Raw genomic sequence first — 22,877 nt, forward strand, 5'->3', positions numbered from 1 at the left:
GGGCTCCCAGAAGAAAGCAGAGGCTACTGTCACAGTCAGACCCACCTCCCTCCCAGGCCAGGTGCAACCCTCTCCCAGGACTCCAGACACCCTGTGGATGGCAGCAATCAGACCACAGGGGTTGGATGGCTTCCTCAGAGTCACCAGCTGGCTGGTGACAGGAACCTCAAGGTCCCATGTTACCACTGTGTAGGGATGGGAAAAACGGTGCAGTCTGGAGTGGTCGGGGGAAAATTAAATAGGTGGACAAGAGAGAATATAGGTGCTAGTCATGAGGCAAAACACAATGACAGGAAGGGAGGGAGGAAGAGGGAGGAGTTGGGCAATGGAAAGGACATAAAGAGGAAAGAGAAAAGGAAGGGAAGAAGAGGGGAGGGGAGGGGAAGGAAGGGGAAGGGAGGGGATGGGAGAAGAGGGAAGAGGAGGGAAGAGAAGGGAAGAGGACGGAAAGGAGGGAAAGGAAAGGGAAGGAAAGGAAAGGAAAGGAAAGGAAAGGAAAGGAAAGGAAAGGAAAGGAAAGGAAAGGAAAGGAAAGGAAAGGAAAGGAAAGGAAAGGAAAGGAAAGGAAAGGAAAGGAAAGGAAAGGAAAGGAAAGGGGAAAGGGGAGGAAAGGAAAGGAAAGGGAAAGGAAAGAAAGGAGGAAAGGAGGGGGAGGGGAGGGGAGGGGAGGGGAAGGGAGGGAAGGAGGGGGAGGGGAAAGGAGGGGAGGGGAGGGGAAGGGGAGGGGAGGGGAGGGGAAGGGAGGAGAGGAAGAAGAACAGAAAGTGAGAAAGCCAAATAAAGATGTTGAGGAAGGCACCTAGGGGAGTGTTGAGGAGGAGATGGTGCTCTTACAGGCTCCAGCCCTTCTAAACCACTCCAGGGCCCCCAAACCTACTCTGTTCAGTCTTTGAACATACAGAGCTTTCCTTTAGCACACTCTTCCCTTAAGGCCACTCTGGGTTGGAGATTCACTCAGATGTCCCTGCAGTGAGTTCTCCCCCCGCCGAGTTGAGTAACCTCCTTCTCAAGGCTGCAGAGTCCAGGGTTCAGGACATGGGCTCTGCAGGCAGCCTGCCCATCTCACACACTGGCTCTATCAGGGACCTGGTCACAAGATCTCAGGCAAGTCTTTAATTTTTGAGTGACTCCATTTCCTCACCTGTGAAATGGGGATGATAAGTCTATTTTATAGACTTACATTAAATGAGTCAAAACATAGAAAGCCCTTAGAACAAAGCCCAAAATACAACCAAAAACCAGTAAGTGTTTGCTGCTATATTTGTGCCACCAGTAGGCCCTGCACAAACTTTGGCTTGATAGGTGTGTTGGTTGCACACTCATCACCTGGCCTTCCAAGCATGCTTACTGATAATCTCTTTTCTTTTCTTTTCTTTTTTTTTTTTTTTGAGACAGAGTCTCACTCTGTCACCCAGACTGGAGTGCAGTGGTGCAATCTCAGCTCACTGCAACCTCTGCCTCCCGGATTCAAGTGATTCTCCTGTCTCAGCCTCCTGAATAGCTGGGACTATAGGCGCAGCTATCATGCCCAGCTAATTTTGTATTTTTAGTAGAGATGGGGTTTCACCATATTGGTCAGGCTGGTCTTGAACTCCTGACCGCCTAGGCCTCCCAAAGTGTTGGGATGACAGGCATGAGCCACTGCACCCAGCACCGATGGTCTCTTTTAAAGCAGGGGGTATGTATTTCATGGCAAATTGTGGGCCATCAATAAATGGTTGTGAAATGAATGAATGAATGAAGCATCTTTTCACTCCATCCGCAGATGACAGCACCTCCAATCCCAGTCACATGGTTTGTTTGGTCTTATGTAACAGTCAGCTGATAAGCTGGCTTCATTTCTTTCTTGGTGGGCTCTGTGGGCATGTGGGTGGGTCTCTGGGAAAAGAAAAACTAGAGCTAAATGCTGAGCTCTGTCTTACCCCATAGGCCAGGCTCCCCATTTACCAACTCCTCTGACCCACCTTGGGCACTTCTTGAGAGTCAGCATGATTGCAGGATGACCTGGAATAGCTCTAGCCCTCCCCAGGACCGAGGCCAGCTGGCTCTAGAGCAAAATCCAGAGCCCCTACTCCTCTGAAAAATGAGAATTCTGCTTCCTTAGGGCCCCCCTGGATTTGAGGGATTGACTCATTGAGGTGGGCATCCCGGTCACAGTTGCTGACTCCCTCTTCACCGCAGCCCTCAGGTTAAATATTGCTAAATGCCTTGATTGAACTTATCATATTGGTGTTGGGTGCAGCCCAAAGCCCAGCCAGAACACTGGCTTAAATGACCAAGATCATGAGAGAGAAAGACACCCTCTATCGAGAGCTGGACTGTGGCCTGCCAGGACAGTGTGAGATTGTTTTCCTGCTTTTAAAAAGAAAATCACATTTTCCAAACATTGATCCTGTAATATGGGACTCCTGGCTATTGGTCTTTTCAAAATAGCCTATCGTGGATGCTGAGGTTGGAATTTCTTGGTTATGCTTGTTTTTTAAAAAAAATTCATTGCTGTTATTCTTTAAGTGAATTAGTGCCTGTTAGGAAGAAACCGGAGGAGAGAGGCGAGATTATTTCACCTCACCAGGTGGGTCCTGAGTGCCACCATATGACCAGACCCTGCAATCAAAGAGGTGTGGACACACCCTCCCCTCCTGAATTTTGTCCAGCTCAACCCAACTACTCTTATGAGACCCTATCCTGGGGCTTGGTAGGGGGCTCCAGAGAAGACGTCCAGCCCTGGGAGCTGTGGTCTAGTTGAGGGACAGGATTCTCACAGACGAGAATAGCAGAAAGCTGCTCAACCAAGCATTCATTTGAGGACATCAGACATGTTTGAAGGAGACCTAGCAAGGGCTGAGAAGCTGGGAGGGTTAGAGTGAGGAGCTGCAGCTTGAACAGGGTTCAAAAGGTTGGAGATCTGGTGGAGGGCCCGGGAGTGGGGAAGGCACTCCAGACACGGGGAGAGAATAAGCAAAAACCCACAGTGATATGGTCACACACTGCTGGGGAAGGGAGGCATGGCTTAGCAGTGTAACCCAAAGGGAGGGTCTGTCCTAAGAAGCCACAAAGGGACTCATAGCTCCACTGCCTTGCTGGTATGATCTATTCTCCTTTCATAGGAGAAGAGTCAGAGAAGCCCATCGCACACACATACACACAAGCACGCACGCACACAAATCATGCAGGCAGAGAGCTGTCCCTGTGGATATATCATGGAGAGCTTCAGGCCTGGGGATAGGGACGGGGGCTTCAGAGGCTGTCCAAGGACAGAGTCCTCCGAGCTTCCCTCTGCATGGGGAAGGCGCTCCCCCTGTGAAAAATGACCCCCATCTCCACCTCAGCAGTCCCACAGCCATGGAGAGCTCCAGCAAGGGGAATTTTCTACCACTCACTCGGCAAGCATTTGCTGAGCTCGCTGTGCAGATATAAGACACATACACAACCCAGCAAATGATACTAGCCACTGGAGCCTCAGATGCGGCACGGTGTGATTCTTACGCGCTGAGGAGATCAGGGTGTCAGGCCAGGGCTGAGCCACGTGGCTGAGGTCAGCTAGTGAGGCTGTGAAGTTCTGACCAAACAGGCCAAGAGGGAGAGGGAATCCAGGCAGGGGTGGAAGGAGTGAGGCAGAGGCTCAAAAGCTGTTGGTGAGGAGGGAGGTGGTTTCCGTCCCAAACCAGTGAAGATGCCTAGCTTCGTCAGGGGCCCTGTCTGTCGCCCATATCACACAATTTAGCGATGGTTTTGGTCTTGCTAAGGAGGCCTCTGAGAGCCCCTTCCACTGTGGGCCGTCCCCACTGAGTTGAGCCTGGCTTCTCACCCTGGTCTAAGAGAATTCAAACAGGAAGATCTAAACTCCCCTACCAGGTTCATTAGAAAGGAACATAGTTCAGCTTCTAGGTTCTAGCAAAGAATTTATCCTGGCACTCATGTGAGTAGCAAATGCCCCAAATGCATTTGAAATCCACCCTTGATGCTCAGCTAGAGACCTCTGCAGAGGAGCCCATGGCGTGCCTGCCTTTGACATTTGAGAGGGTACCTGTGATAGAGGAAGGCCAGGCACCACCTCAGCTGACTCTACTTGGGTCCCTGCAGGAAGAAAATGAGGTCACCCTTGAGCCCCTTATCCCAAGAGAAGGCCACAGGATGGGAGGTGGGGAGGGAGGACCTCTCCCTTCCAAGGACCCTTGTGTCTCCCTGAGCACGGCCCATCCTCACACTGTCCTCAGACACTGCCTAGGGCTCCTGGAGGGGGAAACAGGAACTGAGCCCAAAAATAGTCATCAGGAGACCCAGGGTCTCTGCTCTCCCACTGTGGCCACATCTCAGAGCCTCTCCCAGTCTCAAGCTTCTGAGCTGTCAGACGCTGATAATACCTCCCATCCCCAGACTATGCTGAGGTGTAAGAATGCTGAGATCATGCACATGACAGCACTCTGGCAAATCAAGGCCCTCTGCCGAAGAAACACACACAAGGGAGCACCCTCATGCTCTCTTGGGGACCAGTAGGAGCTGCTGGCCAGAGAAGAGGTGCAGAAGCAGGCCCCTGGCTGCAGGAACAAAGTCCAACAAATGTGGTCAGCTGAGCAGACTTCACTTCTGTAAGCCCATGTTGGAAAGGCTGACACCCACCCTGGGCCAGTCCCTACTTTCCTGAGCCTCATGGGCCCATCAGGCCTGGCCAGACATGGAGGAGCTCTTTGCTGAAAAGGGGGACAGGCCATCAATATGTCACATTCACTTTTTTCACAGTGCTATAAAGATGGAGCAGCCGACACCAGACATGTAATTCTCAAGCTTTTAGGGCATAAACAAGGGCAACTGGCAGGGAGGGACACTTGGCAAAGGATCCACTGGCTGGTCCTTTAACCCTCTGAGGTCTGCACCTCCTTGTCTAGAGCCAGTTAGGTCCCTCAGTCTGAACACGCTGCCCTGAACTCAGCAAGGAAAGAAAGAGAAGGTTGGTCCCTTTCCTGGGAGATTCAAGTCTAGCTTGAGAAAAATCTGGACCACCCCAGTTCTGTGCACGTCTCTGTCTTGTGGGTAAAAAGGGCAGAATGAGTCACAGTGAGCCATTTCTTTTCCCATACCACACAGAGGAGTTTAACTCAACAAAACTCACTCGCACTCTAGAATGGGCCATGTTCTTCTCTGGAGTTTCTGATTTAAAGAGAGGAGACTCTGGAGGGCAGTGCAGAGCCTGAAAGAAGAATGCATGGCCAAGGGGGAGATTTCAGCACTTGGAGAGCCCTTAAAGAGGAGAGCAGGCTGCAGCCTCTGATGCATTGGCTTAGGGGACCATCCCTCTTCCCCCTCCCCCACCTCTGCAGTCCCCATCACCCCCATCCCCACAGGCTGCCTCCTCTGAGGAAGACGGATGGCTCCTGCCACCAGGGGCCTGAGCGATGTGTTGACTTCCCCAGACCTCATGGCCCACCTTTCCCACACCCCCATCCCTGCAGCAGCCACTTCCCGCTGCCACTCCGCTCACACTCACCCAGCCAGAGGCAGAATGGAGCTCAGCAATCTCTGCATTCTACACTGTCTGCCACTGGTGGAAAGGGGGCCCTGGGGTGAGCTACTCCTATAATAGAGTATTTACTTTCTGGGCGAACACATACAAATGCAAGGCAGACAAAGACATGTAGGATTCTAACTGCAAAATGAGAAGGACCATTGCCAAGGGCTATGAGAGATGCTGGGGTTGAAGTAGTCAGGGAAGGCTTCCTGGAGGAAGGAAAACTTAGACACTCCTAGAAAGTTACGTGGGCCCTCAAGGAGTGAGGCATGGGGGAAGGCAGCAGAGGAAAGGATGATGTTCTTAGGCTTGGGTTTACCCCATGGGGGTGGAGAAGCAAGAGGAAGTCAGAGATCTATTCTGTGGGTGGGGAATCACTGTGTCACATGGAGAGAAGACACTGCAGGAATTGTTGGAATACCAGCACGGAGTACTCGGAGGAGTGGGAAGAGAAAGGGAAGAAGATCTAGGTGGAAAGAACTAGGGAAACAAGAATGGCCAGGGAAGGTCCTGGGAAGATGGCAGGAGGGTCAACCTGTGGCTGGACACACAGAGAAGAGCGGAGAAAGTGGCACAGACCCATGGGGTCTTTTTCCCACCTGTTACTCAGTCCTGCTGAGCCCCAAGGGCCCAGCCTCAAGTTGTTCACGGTTGAGGTGAGAAAATGAGGCTCATCCTTGAGGCCGACCATGGGCAGAGGCCACACGCGAATCCACAGAAAGTGAGACCACAGTGGCCGAGGTAGATGCTCAGGGCTTCATCTCGGAGTAGGACATAAGAGGTGGGTCTTAAAGGCTGTGTGGACTCTGGCCAGGCACTCGAGGTGGGAGGATGTTTGCAGAGGAAGAATATGTACATGAAGAGCTGCTCTGTAGCTGCCTCTCCCTCAGGTGGCAGCAGAACATCTTCTACAAAAGGTACCAGGAAGACTGCCTTTGCCCACCCAGAGCACGAAAGACAGAGCCTGGATGGGGAACAGATGTGACCTCAGAACGCCAGTAACCCTCTTCCCAGTGAAACTGGTGGACTTTCCCTCCCTCCCTCTTGCTATCCACTCCCAGAGATGCCACTATAACTTCTCTGCAGTGGCCTACATGTTTTTTAACTCCTCCAGGTGATTCTCAGGTGCAGCCGGGGGTGAGGATCACTAAAGAATGATGCTCCGCAGCTGTGATTTCAGGCACCATGGCAGGTGGATGAGTGGAAATTTGGGGCAGAGGGGCCTTCAGGGAGCCCCTTCCTTGGCCCCTAGGTCTGGCTAGTAGGCCTCCTGCTCCCTTCTCTTTCCCCACCCCCCAGCTTTTTCCCACTTCCTCCAGGCCAGCCAAGTCCAAGGCCTAAAGGATCTGATGTTTTATTAAAGTCCAGACCTTCCTATTCTAGGGCCACCTTCCTCTGGCTAATTCTGTAATTCAATTAGTAGGAAGGCAAGGCCCAGCTGGGGTGGGAGGAGGGAGAGCATCACATCGGGAGCCTTCCCTTCTGTGATGATTACACCCCAGGCTTCGGCCCTGTTCAGAATTGGGCAGGAAATTGTACTTCCTTCACTTCACAATGACAAGGGCCTTTTATCCTGGCACATGGGGGCTTTGTAAATTACTGCCATCTCCGTGCAATTAATTCTGCTGCACTGTGTTTCCCCCCACATGGGAGAGGGCACCACCCACCTTCTTGGGCACAGCACCACCCCTTGCACCACAGTCTGCAGGCTGCCCATGTCGGAGAGGGGCATCTGCCACCCCTGCATGCACCTGAGCCTGACAGAACCCTCCCGCTGCCCACGCTGCCTGCCCCTCCCTGGCCCAGTGCTCACCCCTCTTGCCACACTCCTTCTCCCTTCCCTCCTCACTCTGCCAGCATTTCCCAATCTCCCTTCAGTGCCCCAATCTTGAATCTCTTTCCCCCACCCCCATAGTCCCTCTTGGTCTCCAGCTCACAGACACCTGAACGAGCAGCTGGGCCCTCCATTTAGTCGTATAGACATAGAAGAGCCTGTCTCCACCCTCACCGAATTGAAAGTCTATTCAGAGACAAGGCATCAAGCTGGTAAATGGAAGGGATAAGTAAATAAGAATGGTAAGTGGGAGAAGGTGACATGGCTGAATAAGGAAACAGGCATGCAGGCCAAAGTATTCAGTGTATGTGATGGAATCTCGAGCATTAGAGGACAGGCAGGTCTGTGCTGGCCAGAGGAGGTGGGCACGGGGTCCCTCTTGGGTGAGGAGAGGAGGTGGGCATGGCGTCCCTCTCGAGTGAGGAGAGGGTGCTGTAGGGAGCCCAGGTGTCAGCTCCTGAGGGCAGCACTGTGGTGTGATTTCTCACCCCACAGTTCTGTTACCTCTCCGCCCCCACCCCACCTTGGATGATTTCCAAAGCTGTCTCGCTCCAGAACAGGCTGCGCTTCTATCCTGCTTGATCCCATAACTCAGGAAGAGGTGGGACAGAAAGCGCTGACCCCTAAAGTGTGGTAGACTCTGTAATGAGCCGGTGCTGGGAGAACCATCCCAGACACTGGGACGGGAAAGGGGGCAGCTCAGGGTGAGGTCCTAACCCACCCAGAGAGCCCCTGGATCACTTGGGTGGCTCTACCTCAGGTCCCATCAGAGTCACACAGCTGGGAGGGCCCTCGAAAATGGGAGGGCGAAGATGGGGAGGTGGTTGCACCATCATGGATTCCATCCCCCAAACACCAACCCCCAGAACTCAGGGCCAAAGAACCAGAACCATTTACATTTCCAGCTTGCAAAGTCGAGAGCGCCTGTGTCAACCCCCAGCACCGCAGCAGCCAGCCCCAGCTCAGAGGAAGCTCTGAGGCAGGGCCACAGCCACCCCACCAAGGATAATTTCCCTCATGAAGTATATTTGCCAGGTGGCAGATGTGCAATGATCTTTGTCTCCTCAATACAGGCCATGGGCCCTGCATCCTGTCGGGCTCACCTATTCTCACCCACCTCCTTTTCATTTCATCCTCCTCTTTTAGCAACGATTTTTTTTTCCTTTCAAGTTAATTATGCAAGTGATACACGAATACACTCTGGGTGTAAATGTGTCAAACAAAACAAAAAAAGTGAAAGTCATAGGAAACATACCCCCCTACTCCCCACCCCGTACTCCCTGTTTCCAGTTTGGTGTGACTTCCAGACTTTGTCTTTCACATGTAAATACAGGCCTGAGTATATAATGGGCGAGTTGATTGTGTCTCCGTTGTACATACATGGCGTCTATTATTTCACAACTTGCTTTTCCCATCTGACAATGTGGCTTTCCATGCTGGTACACTGAGGGTCTTTTCATCTTTTTAACTGCTGTCGGGTATTCACAGTTTAAAAATGAAAACATTCCTGTCCTAAGGGACATTTAGGTGGTTTTTACGTATTTATGGGTTTTTGTTTTTTGTTTTTTGGTTTTTTTGCTATTCCAAGCAGCCACACTGGATCCTTGCTGACTCCTCTGTAAGCACAAGTATATGTGGATCGTAGGACTTGGGGGGGATTTCTGGGTGTGAAGATGGGGAGAGATTTCTACGCCACCAGCTATATCCCCAGGAAGGATGAGGCACCCTCCACAGACCTTCTCAAGCCTCAGCTTTCAGAGCCCGGTGCTAGCCTCTGTCCCACACTGTCTTGTGTTGTTAGGCAGCTGCTCCCTGAGAGAATCCCGTTTCCCACCTCAACTGTGAGTTCCCAAAGGGCCCCACCAGGGATATCTCTGGGGACACCTCAGTACATCATAGGAGAGTGAGTTTGGCAGATTGGTGGCTGTTGGGCCGAGGCTGATGCTCCCCACCTTCCCCGCTTTCGGCTGGACATCCTCACAGCCCACAGCCCCCTCCTCAATCCCTGCGAGATGTGGAAATGAGCCACAGGAAGTCAAGGCCAGCTCTCCTAGCTGGGGGTTCTCTGTGTCCCACCCCCATTCCCTCTCCAGGAGAGAGCAGTGAGTGTCCAATGGCTGAGGTTTGGGCATCCTTTCTTCCCTAGCCCCCCAACCCCCACCCCAGGCCTCTCACCATCCACAGCACCCTGTGATGGTAAATTCTCCTCCTGCAGCTCCCTCCCCACAGTCACCATTCCCCCAGGGCTCTGGCCTCAGCCAGGGAGCAGACTGGTCCCTTCCTTTGAACCCCGGAGTCAGCGTTAATAACTGCTTATCCGCATTTGCCTTTCTCAAAGAGCCTTAAGATAGCCGACTAATCTGCCGTGCTGGCGTGTCAGCCGCTGCATCAGACAGGCTGGAGATGGACTGGGAAGGGCCCGGGGTGGGACTGCCCAGTCAGCCTCTGTGTCCAACCACTCCCGCCTCACAGAGGTGCAGAGGGAGAGAAGGAAGGGGCTCCAGCACCTCTCTAGCCCCTGCTTCACAACAGTGAACTGATATTGACACTGCAGCCTGCACTTAGTGAAGCCTGCAGAGGCTGTTCATACTCACTGGCAAGTAGGTCTCCCCACAAGCTTCTGAGGGCCATTACTTTTCCCATTTTACACATGAGGAAACTGAGGTGGGCCCTGCCTGGGAAGGGGCTCTCCTGGGCTTCTCTCCCTGCTTCCTTCTTTCATCTCTGATCCTTTCACAAATACATTCCTTTTCCACCTCCTCTCTGAACCCGAAAAGGGAAGGGAGGCAGGAGGAATTTCTACACTGGAAGGGGAGGAAAGGGGTTTTCATTGGGTGCAGGCTGGATGGTGGAGGAATCAGGATCTGCAGTTGTTTATCAGCCTTTCCTGGGATCCACTTGGGGGTGAAGGGGGAAGCATGGTGAGAGTGCACTGTCAGGTTCAACAGGCTCTTGGGAGCTCTTGGGGCAAAAACCCTCCCATCAGGAACCCGCCTATCAACCCTCGGGCAACCTCTGGCCCTGCCACCACTATGGAAGTCCAGTGTGCCTCAGTGTCCACAGATCTTGGACAGCTCTCAGTAGCCTCTGAGCACCATTTCTGTGCCTATTGCCCCCACCAAATTAGCTGAGGTGTTCTGACATATTAGCCTGCACCCATATGCTGGGCACTGAGAACCAAGTAGAAACAGAACAAAACCAGGTTCCTAACCTCATCTGAGCACGGGGAGCCTGTCCATCTATGAGCAAATATATGTGACTCTGTTAGGGAGTGATGGGTGCCAAACAGAAAACACAATGGGACAAGGAGTCCGGGTCTGTGTGAGCGCAGGGCTATGTCAAATGGGGTGGTCAAAAGAAGTGTCTCTGAGGAGGTCTCATTTGAGCAGAAACCAGAGGGAAGGGAAGGAGCACACCATGCTGATAGCAGGTGTGGGGTCGGGGGGCCTTTCTGGGCAGAGGAAAGACCAGTGCAAAGACCCTAAGGCAGAGTGCGCCTAGCGGGCTGAGAAGTAGTGAGGGGGCCGGTGAGTGGGGGCGGGGGGGAAGACTGGAAGGAGATAAATTCAGGGGGTGGAGACGGCAGGGGGAGGTCACCCAAGGTCTGGAGGATCCTAAAAGATTCTCGTTCACAACAAAGTTGTGAGCTCTCTCAAAAACTGTGGCAGAAATTCCTGGAAGATGGACAAAAGCAACAGATTCTTTTTCCTCTGGAATCCTTTTCTTATTATCTTGGGCCATGGAAACAATATGGTCATTTCCTCCTCCTACTCCTCCTCCTCTTCCTCCCTCCCCTTATCCTCCTCCCTCCAAACCTGCCCCTGACCTTGTCCCAAGCTGGCTTGCCTGCGTGCAGCAGAGGCAGTGGCCACCTCCTGGTTGCAGGCAGAGGACAAGGCCAACAAGGGGACGGGAGGAAAGACGCCCCCGGGAGAAGCAGGCGGCAGCACGAGGGACGACGTCACGGGGGCCTCTGACCGCTATTCATTTCAGTCCCCGGGTGTCTCCATCAATAACCGTCTGCCAGTGACCAGGAAGGAGGAGGACGGGAGAGGGAGGAGGGGCGATCTGGTGTCTGGAGGAAGGGAGAGATGAGACAGAGTGGGAGAGAGGCTTCTCTGATGCTTCTCCAAGCCTGGGGCAGGAGTTGAGAGGTGGGGAAGGCAGAGGGGGCACTGGGAGCCGAGAGTTTATGTCTCCCAGGCTTTTCTCCCTGCTTCCTTCTTTCATCTCCGTTCCTTTCACAAATACATTCCCTTTCCACCTCCTCTCTGAAGCCAGAAAGGGAAGGGAGGCAGGAGGAATTTCTACATTGGAAGGGGAGGAAAAGGGTTTTCAACGGGTGCAGGCTGGGTGGTGGAGGAGTCAGAAGCTGCAGAGGACACCAGGAGCATTCTGTGCCCAGCAACCAGAGTCTAAAGCATGCCTGGTCACAAGGGCTGGCGTAGGTACCAGACTGGCACCAGCAGCCTGTGGGCCTCATGAGAGGAGGGCCTGGGCCACGAGGTCTGGCACAGAGCCTGGCACAGAGTGAGAACTCAGGAAATAAATGGCCATGGCAATGACCAAATGGCTGGCTGTGGAGATTGGCTGGGGATGGACTAGACCAGCCAAGGAGGGCTGCCTGGAGTAGGTAGAACTTGATCAGATTCTTGAATGATCAACGGGTTTGGGAGAAGTGAACATGGGGAAAAAGGGCATACCAGGTGAGGAGGTGGTGAGAGCAGAGGAATGGGAGGCAGAAGGGAGCACAGGTTGTTGGGGATGTGGCCTTGGATAAGACCATGTGAGAGAGCGAGGAACAAGAGAGGCAACGATTCCACAGGGTGCCTTCTCTGGGGCCATGGGTGGCTTGAAAAGGTCTGAGGTGACTGTTCCCCAGAACACTCAAGCCTGCTTTCGCCATAGTGAGCTTTTGAGCTTTCCCCATGGTTTTGAGCCTTGCAGGCCTCCCAAGCCACCTTCAGCCACATCTGCAGGCAGAGGAAGAAGGCCTGACACTGGGCACGCTGGGCAGCTTATGAGAACTCCCAGAAAGACTCCCCCATCCCCACTCTCTTGGCCTTGTCACCACACCTAAAGGACAGCACTGAAAAGTCACCCCTTGAGTATATTGCTCTGTCAAATCCAGATTCCCTGTCGATGGGGTGGGGTGTGGCCCAATTAGAATTACTCAGCGGGAGAGCTAGACTGAGCCTTCCCAGTTCACAGGTGGGGAGACTGAGGCCAGAAAGAGGATGTGATTTGTTAAGGTCACCCAGGGAATTAAAGGCAGAGCAAGGGTGATCTAGCGCTGTGCCTCGGTGGCCTGGATATGCCCTAGAAGCCCTATGACTTGGAGGGGTGTGAAGACCACCTGTCACTGCAAATTAGACAACAGAGGTTGGGACAAGGGACACAGGGTACGTTTATTTTATTAGGAGGGCCTGGCTTGGGGTACTCCTTACAGACTGAGCCTTTATTTGGAAGGCTTAGAGGAGCCCTCCACCATCCCCGAGGTAGCAGCGCCCAGCACTCCTACCGGCCAGGAGAGTCCATGGTCAAGTGTGGCTAGAGGTGCTGGGGGTGAGGGGTGGAAGCTGCCCCTTCTAGGAAGCGTAGGGGCTGACGCTGAAACAGGGCAGAGAGGTCTGAGGCACCAGGGGACCGGGTAGGGAGAGAACCGTAGGGAGAGGGGGGTGTAGTGGGGGGAAGATGCAGGGTGGGGAGACTCCGCGGAGGGAGAAAAATAGAAAAGCAAAGGGAGGTAGGAGAAGCAGACAGCCGGGAACACAGAGAGGCAGAGAAGCTCCAAGAAGAGTGCACGAGAGAGAAAGAGAGGTGGGGACAGGGACCGAGCGGCAGGGAGGGGCGGGAGCCTGGAAGGCGGGCGGCAGGGAGCGTCGGCGGGCTCGGGGGCTCCCCACTGACCCTTCTCGGCGCTTGCTTCCCTCCCCAGGCTGCGCCTTCCTCACCTACTGCGAGCGTGAGTCAGCGCTGAAGGCCCAGAGCGCGCTACACGAGCAGAAGACTCTGCCCGGGGTAAGTGGCGCCCGCCGCGGCGCAAGCGGCCGACGCGCCGATAGGGGGCGACTTCGGGAGGCCGGGCGGCCGCGCGGCGCGGGGGGAGAGAGCGTCAGGGCGCCCGCCGCCCGCCTGCGCTCGGGAGCCCGCGGGCCCCCCAAATCGCCGGGCTCTCGGCCGTCCGGGCCCGACGGATCGGGGCAGGGACCCCACTTGGCCGTGGCCTTGAAGGTGGAGCCTGTACGCCGTTCCTGCGCGGGCAGTCTGGGGCGGGGGAGCGGCGCGCCCCGGGGCACCGACCGGAGCCGGGAGCTGCCTCCGCCGGGCCTGCGGGCCGCGTGCGCTATCGAGTCAGCCCATCGAGTCGACGCCGTCCGCTCTGGGCGGGGTGACTGGGGGGCGGCGTGGGAGGGGGCGCCGCGAGTGAGATCACCGCGGTTTATTTAAGGAGCCAGCCCTCGTCTTTGATAAACTATCGCGCCTCGGCCCTGGTTTATAGCTTCTGTGCGGGGGAGAAGAGAATTATTTATGGCCCCCCTAACTGGGTGTGATATCAGCCATGGCTATTATCGAGGCTAGTTCATCACCATAAAATAAGAAGTGTTCTTTGGGTCAAGGGTCTGCGCGGTCTCTCCTGTGGGTTCAGAGAGATGGGGCGGTGGTGAGGGGGGAGAGATATACGGCTGCTGAGTATCTAAAGCTAAATGGAAAGATGTGTGTTTGTGGGCATAATTTAAAGAATTTCTAAATATAGTGTTGACGCTTATACAATGGACACTGCAGGGAAGCACGTGTGTTCTATAAGTATGCACACCCATGCTTACACATGCATGTTTACATTCTTACCAAGCCAACCGTATGTAAACACACGTTTCCATTTCTACCCCACAGCGGGAAAGGTTAACCAGGTAGACGGAGAGAAAATGCAACTCCGGGCGGGGGCAGCCTTCCTTTGCATCAAAGATCTTTCTTTACTCGTTTAGGGGTGGGGAGTGCTGAATTACACAGGGCCTTCCTTCCATTAAGACAGTCTTTGTATTGTATTTTGGTATTTGTGATTGCAAAGCACGGGGCTGAGTCATCTTAATAACATACCCACAGATGCAAATATATGGAAATCGAGCACCGCACAGATTTTGTGTGAAGCCCAGCTCTGGCAGGGTGGCCGTTCCCCAGTTGTTTTTTCAGTGGCGCGGCTACATGCACATATATTATAGTAATTACTTTCTGGGTGCCCTCCGTAAGATGGCAGAAATATGCTCCACATCGCCCCATGTTATGTGTGAAGCATAAAGCCATATTGTAGGATAATCAAAGGCTTCTGAGAAAGGTTTGTGCTGATTAATAAAGTGTTTATGGTACTTTGTTTTGGGGGAGATTGTGATAGATATTTTAGAGCCACCCAAATGGAATAGAAAATACCACATTGTTATGGGAGGCCCTTCATCAGCTTGAGAGAGATTGCTGGGGAGTTTCATGATGGCTAAAAGCCGGAATCAGATGTGGAAACAGACAGACAGAAGGTGGGAGGGGGAGGTTTAGGATTTTGAAAGGGGAGAGGCTGGGAACTGGGAGTATTTCAGTAGCAAGTGTGGATTGTTGAGGATCTAACATTAACTTGTGGTTGTTTATTTTACATATAATAGAATAGCTAAATGATGGAGTGTATTAGTTCTTTAATAATTTATAGAAATACTTTGATGTTGCAGTAATTACATTAAAGGTCACATATCAAAGGTAATTTGGTTGAGCAGCTGTGATGGTTTCTCAGAAGCAATCAATATCACTGTCCGTGGTGCTGATTTCACCAAGGGGCCTGCCAGATTAAAGAAGGCTTATTACCAGGCAGAAAGGCCCAGGGGAAATCAGGAGCACATTGGAGCGACGCGCCAGCCCCCCTTCCACCGATAATTAACACTGTTCCCCATAATCTGTGCTAATCCTTCATACTAGGAGATCCAGTGGCATTTTTCTGAAATCACAAAGACAAGTTGAGTAAGTTTGAGGGAAAGGGCAAAAAGAAACGTGAATGTATGTTGGGACGGGGAGGGGGGAATATAGATAGAGCCCAACAGCAGAGCTGAAACATAGCCTAGAGTCCCCTCGAATACCATCCCTTCTTCAAAGGCTTCACAGGGAGACTCATGGCCTCAAAAACCTCATCAAACAATTCTCGGGGCAGGCACGGCCCACCAGAGGGAGGGGCAGGAATAAAAGACCGGATTGCAGCTCGAAGTTCCGAGGGCACATTGTCTCCACACAAACCTACATGCAGACGAATGAAATACAAAATGACCAAGTAAAATTATTCTTTAAAGTGGAGTTGTTTTGATTCCAGAAAGCAGATCTGGTGTTTTTGCTGTTGGTTGGTTCTCTACTTTGAGATCAGAGAAAGTGTGCCACTAGCAAATGCAGGGACGGGACCAAGCCAAATGCTCTCACCCAACCAAATAATAGGTGCTCCTGCCAGCTGAGGCTGTGTTCATGGCTGTCTGTTTGGGTGAGAGGCAGAGGGGGACCTCTTCTTGTCTGGGGTGGCCACACTAGGTGCCCCAGCAAGCATACTTTATGTCTGACTAAGGAGAATGAAATTAAAAAAAAAAAAAAAAGAACCTGGAAAACTGGTAACCTCAGCAATTTACGCACTTTTCCAGACTTCAAAATCCATTAAAATCAATCCATTAAAATCAGCCCTCCACTTTCTCACTGAGGAGAGAAAGAGGAGAAAAGATAGTACAGGCAGCCTATGCTGTTTCTAGCGAGTTACGGAGCTTGCATCCTGTTGCCAGCAAGAAAAATAATCCCATTGCTGTCATACACACACACCACCACCATCACCATGAGCAACAATAACAAAATGACAGAGACAGAACTAGAGGCACCCCTAGCACATGTCTTCATTGGGGGCCTGAAAAGGGAAGCTGACATTTCTCTTGGGATCAGTGGAAGCTCAGAAACCAGACCACAGTGGCTGTTCTTACAAATTAGTGATACGTGATTCCCAGTATCCCTGGGAACCAGCCTAAGCAGAGCCCTCTGATGGCTGATGGAGTCATTCCTGGACCAGTGTCACAAATGGATTATTATTTTTGAGTTTGGCATGTTTCTAGTAGAATTAGATTATTAAACTATGAAGCTTCATCTGGGTCTTTTTAAGCACTGCCTTCTGCCAGAATCCAGGCAGAGTTTTTTTTCTAATCTCTCTGCCTCTCTCTCCCTCATACTCTCGATCTCACTCTTTCCTGGCTTCCTGTTCTTTTCATGCCCATGCCCCTCTAGTCACAAAATTTGTTTCACTATCCACAGGGGACCGTCAACATAGGGCAGTTTCTCAATCCATCAACAAGTATGTCCTGTGTGCCAGACGTTCTGTAAAATACAGAGATAAGAAAACCACATCCACCTCCCCGCTTGGAATTGCCCACCAAGTTGGGGATGGAAGCCACACACACAAAAATATCTACATCGTCAACAATACAAGACAGCACATGTTATTATAAAATGGATAGTGTGGACAATTGTTCAATAATCACAATATTTTTAAGCACTTACTATACGACAGGCATGATGCCAAGCACTTTACCTACATTGCCTCATTTTATCTTCACAACCACCCTTTGAAGAAGATGTCATGATTATCCCCCACAGAGGAGGAGATTGAGGTTTGCCCAAGGTCACAAAATTGGTAAGTGGCCGAGCCAGGACCAGCAGTGAGTCTGCTACCAAAGCCCAGGATACCTGCCTCTGCCAGTGCCACCAGTTGCTTTAGGAATTTAGAGAGAACCAGGATGACCATGGAGTGGAGGAGTGACTCAAAGTTTTCATTCAGGATATGGGCAGGGTGGGAGTAAAATGAGTCAGATGGGAGCACCAGTCCAAGAAACTGCCCAGAGTCGAGGCACACACGACAGGCCAGGAGCCAGGCAACTCACACGGGGCAGCAGAGACCCACTCTGAGAACCACCTGGAGCCACAGTATGCACAGGAAGCCTCTTGAAAGAAATCTGTTCCTTAAAATCAACCCGTGCTGCTTTGTCACAGCTCCTCCAGCCATTGGGACTTTATGGGGAATTATCTTCCAGGAAGAGCCCTTCTGTTTCCAAAGTTGGGAATACAAGGTCTCAAGGGAGATGCTCAGATGAGAGAAAACCGGGTGCTATGACAAACTGTGGCCAGCACTTTGTTCCTTTGGTAGCAGAAAAGGCTTCTCACCAGGGCTGGCAGGGAAAGAGCTGGGTCCAGTCAGTAGGAGGCCAGGAAGCAATGGGAATTAGAGCTGGCCGGGGATGGGGGTGAGGGAAGTGGGAGCTGTATCTGCTTGGTAAACATTAAAGTTCCAACTCACTAGTTAAAGATTGGCTTTTGTGTCCTCACTCCAACAACCCTAGAATACAAAGCAAACTAACACACTCCTCCCTGCTGTCTCCCCCTTCCCCTCCCCTCATGTCAGCCTGGCAGACATGCAGAGTCCCGCCATCGCACCTCCCGACTCAGGTCACTGCGACTCAGGACGGGTCACTTCCATGGAAATTCAATGTGACCTTTGAGTTTACCAGGAAAGATGTTAAAGTGGGAAAATTATTTTTAAAAGAGCTCAGTTAGATTTCTAGCACTACTATCTCAGAGTGTCTCTCCATTCTATGCCTTCCTCTCACTTTTCTCTTTCTTAATCCCATTTTCTCCACCTTTCTTTCTCTTTTTCTTTTTCTCTCTTCTCTTTGTGCCCCCATTTTCTCCTCTCTTCTCTCCCTCTGCACATTTTCCTCTATCTCTCTCACCAACACTTTCTTTTTTTATCCTTCACACTTCGTCTCTCCTTTCTCTCTCCTCCCTCCCTCTTTCAACTTTGGCCCACCCACCTCAACCCTGACACCCATAGGAGGCTCCGGTGGGGCCCCCGTCACCATATGGGGGCTTCCCTGGCAAGGCCCATCTCCCTTCCTGACAGTCCTGCCATTGAGGGATCCATCTAATTTTATGTACAACTGTAAAGATGAATGATAAGTAGAAAGGATGCAGGCAAGAACAAGATGAATAAATTATAAAGGGCAAATGATGACAAGACAGGGGTCCCCAGAGACAGTGATATGATAACAGAAACTAAAGACGAATTTATGATGGATGTAGTTAGCATGTATGGAGGTTGTTAATTCTTCGGGGTAGTTTTACAACTTCTAGTGATTGGTGCAATCAAAGCTTTTCATTTTAGAAATGGGATGTGTTTCCACTTGTCTGTCCTATAGGCACAGTGTTGGTTTTTGTCTCTGAACAGTGAGTCTGGGTACCGTCAGCATCTGCATCTCCCCCTGCCACCTTCTGTGTCTCTGCAGAGACCATCTCAGCCAGATCCACACACTCTTCCAGTTCCCCGGTCCTGTTGTCCTTCCTCTTGCTGAGTGTATTAGCATGGGACTACTGCAACAAAGTACCACAAATTGGGTGGTTTAAACAACAGAAATGTATTGTCTCACAGTTCTGGAGGCTGGCAGTCCCAAATCAAGGTGTTGGCAGAGTTGGTTCTTTCTGAGGGCTGTGAGGGAGAATCAGTTCCAGGCCTCTCTCCTCACTTCTGGGAGCCTCAGGCATTCCTTGGTTGTAGACGGTGTTCCCTCTGTGCCTTTGTGTCACCTTCCCAGTGTACACTGTCTGTGTCCAGACTTCTCCTTTTATGAAGACAGCAGTGATTGCACTAATGACCTCGTCTTAACTTGATCATCTGCAAAGACCCTATTTCAAAGAAGGTCACTTTCATAGGTCCTGGGTTTAGGACTTCAGCATCTTGTGAGGGGAACACAGTTCAACCCATAACACTGAGAAAGGGGCTGCCCTGTGGCTCTTCCACAGTAGGGAGGATAAAGGCCCACAATAGTGTCTGAGTCATGGGGGTCCCCCAGCCTTTCCTCTGTATCTCACCTGGATTCATGCTTTCTTCTTTCTCTCTTGGGAGAATGGATGATATATCTTTCTTCTTTCTCGTATTCCCCAAAAAGAAGTATTCATCTGTCCTTTTAGGGCAGTGGTTCTCAATTTTGCCCTGCAGGGTACATTTGACATTGTCTGGAGATGCTACTGGCATTTAGTGGGTAGGGGCCAGGGCTGCTGCTGAATATCCTACAATGTACAGGACAGTGCCACAGCAAAACATGATCTGGCCCCACGTGTCAACAATGCCAAGGGAAAGAAACCCCATCCCGGGCCTAGGGCAGGTAGAAGGTGGGACAGTGAGGCCCTGGGGCAGAGCGTTCCTCCCTTACTCGCTGGTTCTCATTCATTCAGGGAACAAGCCCAAAGGTCCTTAGAGTGTTACAAGAGGGAGGACTTGTGAAGAGGCAAAAGCTCCAATGGTGTAAGCACAGGGTAGGGGGAGTAGTACGGGCAGGAGCAGAGGGCAGAGCCCACCTCTGGGCGTTAAGGATTCATTTGTCGCCTGCCATTCACATGCACTCACGTCTACAGGGCAGACTTGACCCAAGGGCTTAGCAGTTTCAGCACCGACTCCAGCTCAGCTCTCTCCTGGGTTAGGTGAATGGAGACTTTGTTATAATGGAGCTGGGGCCAGAACCCAGGCCTTGAGACCCGCTCATGTGGGGCATTTCTCTAGCCCATACCTTCAGAAGGGCCCCCACCCCAACAGCAAACAGGCTTGGCAGGCATGTGCCCTAGCCAGGCTTTCCAGCTAAACAGGACCTTCACCACAGGACACCAGCCTGGGCCCATTATACAGAAGGGAACACCAAGGTTCCAAGAGGGAAGTCCGAAGCGCTTTACATCCAGGTACTGAGGGCATAGGGGCTACATCTGTGATGCCTTTGAAACTTGCCTCTTCTCTTCCACATTAGCCCTCAGCCCAGCCCCATGTCCCACTGTATTCATGCAAAATCTTTTCAATCTCCTCCCCGCAGAGACGTCTCAAAGTCCTCCTTCTCCCTGGGGATGTGCCCATAGTCTTCCCTCCTAGACTCCACTTTCTCCTTCCCTGCCCCAACCACTGTCCTGAGGGTTCCCCATTTTTCAAGCAAGTGGCTCTTGACTCTCACAGGGGCCTCATCTTCTCAGTGGCCCCCATGACAGAGTCCAGACCTGCCATGGACTGTGCCCAGAAAGGCTTCCTAACAAGTTTATCTGAAAGAACCAGAGAACCTCTGTGCCTGCAGTCATCATACATGATTTGAAGGAAATAAACAAACAAGAGGGCACATGAGATAATGAACAGAGGGAACCTGGGCCAGGTCCAGCCTGCCACCAACAAGCCACATGGCCTGGGCAGAGCAATGGGCTCGGACCCTCCCTGGACACACCATCTAGACTGTGAAGGAGGTGGTGGGCCAGGTTGCCTCTCAAGCCCCTTCCGGCTCTGACATTCTTTATATTTCTAAGAATAATGAGCTCAGCATTACTCACATTACTTAAAACAACAGGGAGACGAGAGGAGAGGGGGAGAGCGAGGACGACAGTGTCTCCTGCTCTCCACTACCCGAGGCCATTGGTGACAAGTGTAATAAAGCGTGGGTCAGGTATGTCTCTCCCTGATGCAGAGCATCCAGACTGCCTGCCCCTCAGGGCTGGGGCTGGATTCCTGATGGTACTCCCACCCCTGCCCTCTGCTCAGGTCTCATTCTAAGGACACCAGACAGGCATTTTGCAATTTTCACACTGCCCCAGTGTGGCTTGGATCACGGTTGCCATCACCCAAGTCAGCGGCAGCAGCGTTTACAGATAGCCTGCCCCCTGCGGAGTTTGGTTGTGGGAGGCAGGGTGTCTGGCATCGGACAAAAATAAGTAAGACACGGCCTGTTGCAGAAGGAGTTTATAATCTGGTTTGGGAGGCAAGTGTGAAGACAGCTCATGATCCAGAAAATATCCTTAGGGGCCCCAAAAACGGTAGTGATGGGAAGTGCCCAGGAGTTCCGATGAGAGAGAGGGCAGGATAAGCCAACATGCCCTGGAGAAGCCCACACCACCACGGTGGCATTCTGCTTCCAGGCCCTCACCCCTCTGATGCATTCTTCAGAGGCTGGCCAAGGGTGTCATTGTAAGATAAAGGTCCCACCACCTGCAAACCACCCAGGGCTTCTGTCACCCACAAGATTCAGCCAGGGCAGACAACATCCTGGCCACAAACCCTCCAGATGCACATTGCCTTCCTGCAAGCTCCTCTTTTTCCATGTCATTTCCTCTGCCTGGAGAGTCTCCATTCATCCTTGGAGGCCCAAATCCAACATCACTTCCTCTGAACAGAGTCTCTGCCCCGCTCGGGGAGCTTTCCAATCCATCCCCATCCGCACCCAGCACTGCCCTTGGGGCCCAGGCTGCTCCCTTAACGCCACAGTTCCCATCTTGGATTCCCAACCTGTACCTGCTTTCCTGTTCCTGCGCCTGTGCCTGGGACTGGCCCAGAGCAAGGATGAGTGGGAAGGAGGCAGCTCCCCCTCTGCTGAGCAACCTTGCTGGCCTTGGCATTTCCAGAGGCACTAACAGATCATTCTGGCAGCTCCCACTCCAGCCATATCACCTCCATGCCCCTCCAGAAAGTCTTCAGCCTAGCTCACCCTGCGGGGGTACATTTGGAAAGAGGAGAAAGCCTCACTCTCTGGTCAGGGATGTAGAAAGGAAGTGCTGTGTGGAAGGTGCTTTGGCCCCGGCAGTCGCCGCCAGCGCAGGTGTGAGTGTGGGCGTGTGTGGAGCGAGGTGTGTGTCCACCGGAGCGGGAATGTGAGGCTGCCGCGAGGGCTGTGCCTGCGTGAGTCCGTGTGAGGCTCCAAAAGGTTTGTTGACCTTTCGCCAGAAAACGAGGCTGAGAAACAGAATGTCTGTGTGAGCTCCTGCTTCGGGATGGATGTGTTTTAGGATTGGAGGGTTTCTGCTGGGGCGCATGTGTGTGGGCGTGCAGAAGGACACATGCCTTTGTTGTTGACCTGCAGGGATCCGGAACTGTGGGCTGCCACATTCCATCAAAAATGGGCAAGCCTGGGTGATAATAGAAAAAAACGGTATTGTTCTTTATTCTTTAATTCCTCATGAAAACAGCTGTTGTAAAGAGGAAAGGGCTGGAGTGCAGGGGAGATGAGTTCTCTCTAGGGCCCCGAAGTTTACTGTGGTTCAAGCACCCTTTTTTTAATCAAAGGCATTTGTGGTATGTTCCCACGATCCCACCAGGGGGCGCCATGCAGGTGGCATCCTCTTCTGGTGGCTGAAGGAGCACAGTGTGTTTAATGGTGAGCCTGGTGTGGCCCACCCTGTGCCCAGCACAGAAGAGGCAAAATGATGCCGAACGCTCTGCTCCACCCTTCAGAACACTGTCAGCCTATGCAGAGGACACCAACCGGCTGGATGACTTGGGGAAGCCACCCAATCTTTCTAGGTCTGAGTTCCCTAATTTCTATCATGAAAATCACATGTGTGAGCTCTTTGTATGCTGTGAATTGCTATAAATCATCCAAGTTGTATTATTAATGACAAACCAATGATGTGAGTGGGAATGACCTTCGGAGTCCTTTGCCACAATAAAGTCCTATGACTCCTAATTCACAGATG

At 52.1% G+C, this 22,877-nt stretch overlaps 2 protein-coding genes across 28 annotated transcripts in view; both read left to right on the forward strand.

Moving 5' to 3' along the window:
• TPGS2 (tubulin polyglutamylase complex subunit 2) overlaps positions 1 to 22,877 on the forward strand; it is an 821,754-nt gene that overhangs the window by 113,156 nt on the left and 685,721 nt on the right. The gene's annotated exons all lie outside the window — the stretch shown is intronic.
• CELF4 (CUGBP Elav-like family member 4) overlaps positions 1 to 22,877 on the forward strand; it is a 320,949-nt gene that overhangs the window by 66,428 nt on the left and 231,644 nt on the right. For all 27 annotated transcript variants that reach the window (XR_007721063.1, XM_050767262.1, XM_050767286.1 and 24 more), the window contains exon 2: positions 13,279 to 13,361. Coding sequence is in view for 26 of the 27 variants with exons in the window: in XM_050767262.1 (XP_050623219.1) it covers positions 13,279 to 13,361 (83 nt within the window). In the remaining variant the exon portion in view is untranslated. The remainder of the gene's footprint in view (positions 1 to 13,278; positions 13,362 to 22,877) is intronic.

This window comes from Macaca thibetana, chromosome 18 (genome assembly GCF_024542745.1).
Source record: "Macaca thibetana thibetana isolate TM-01 chromosome 18, ASM2454274v1, whole genome shotgun sequence".
NCBI lineage: Eukaryota > Metazoa > Chordata > Mammalia > Primates > Cercopithecidae > Macaca > Macaca thibetana.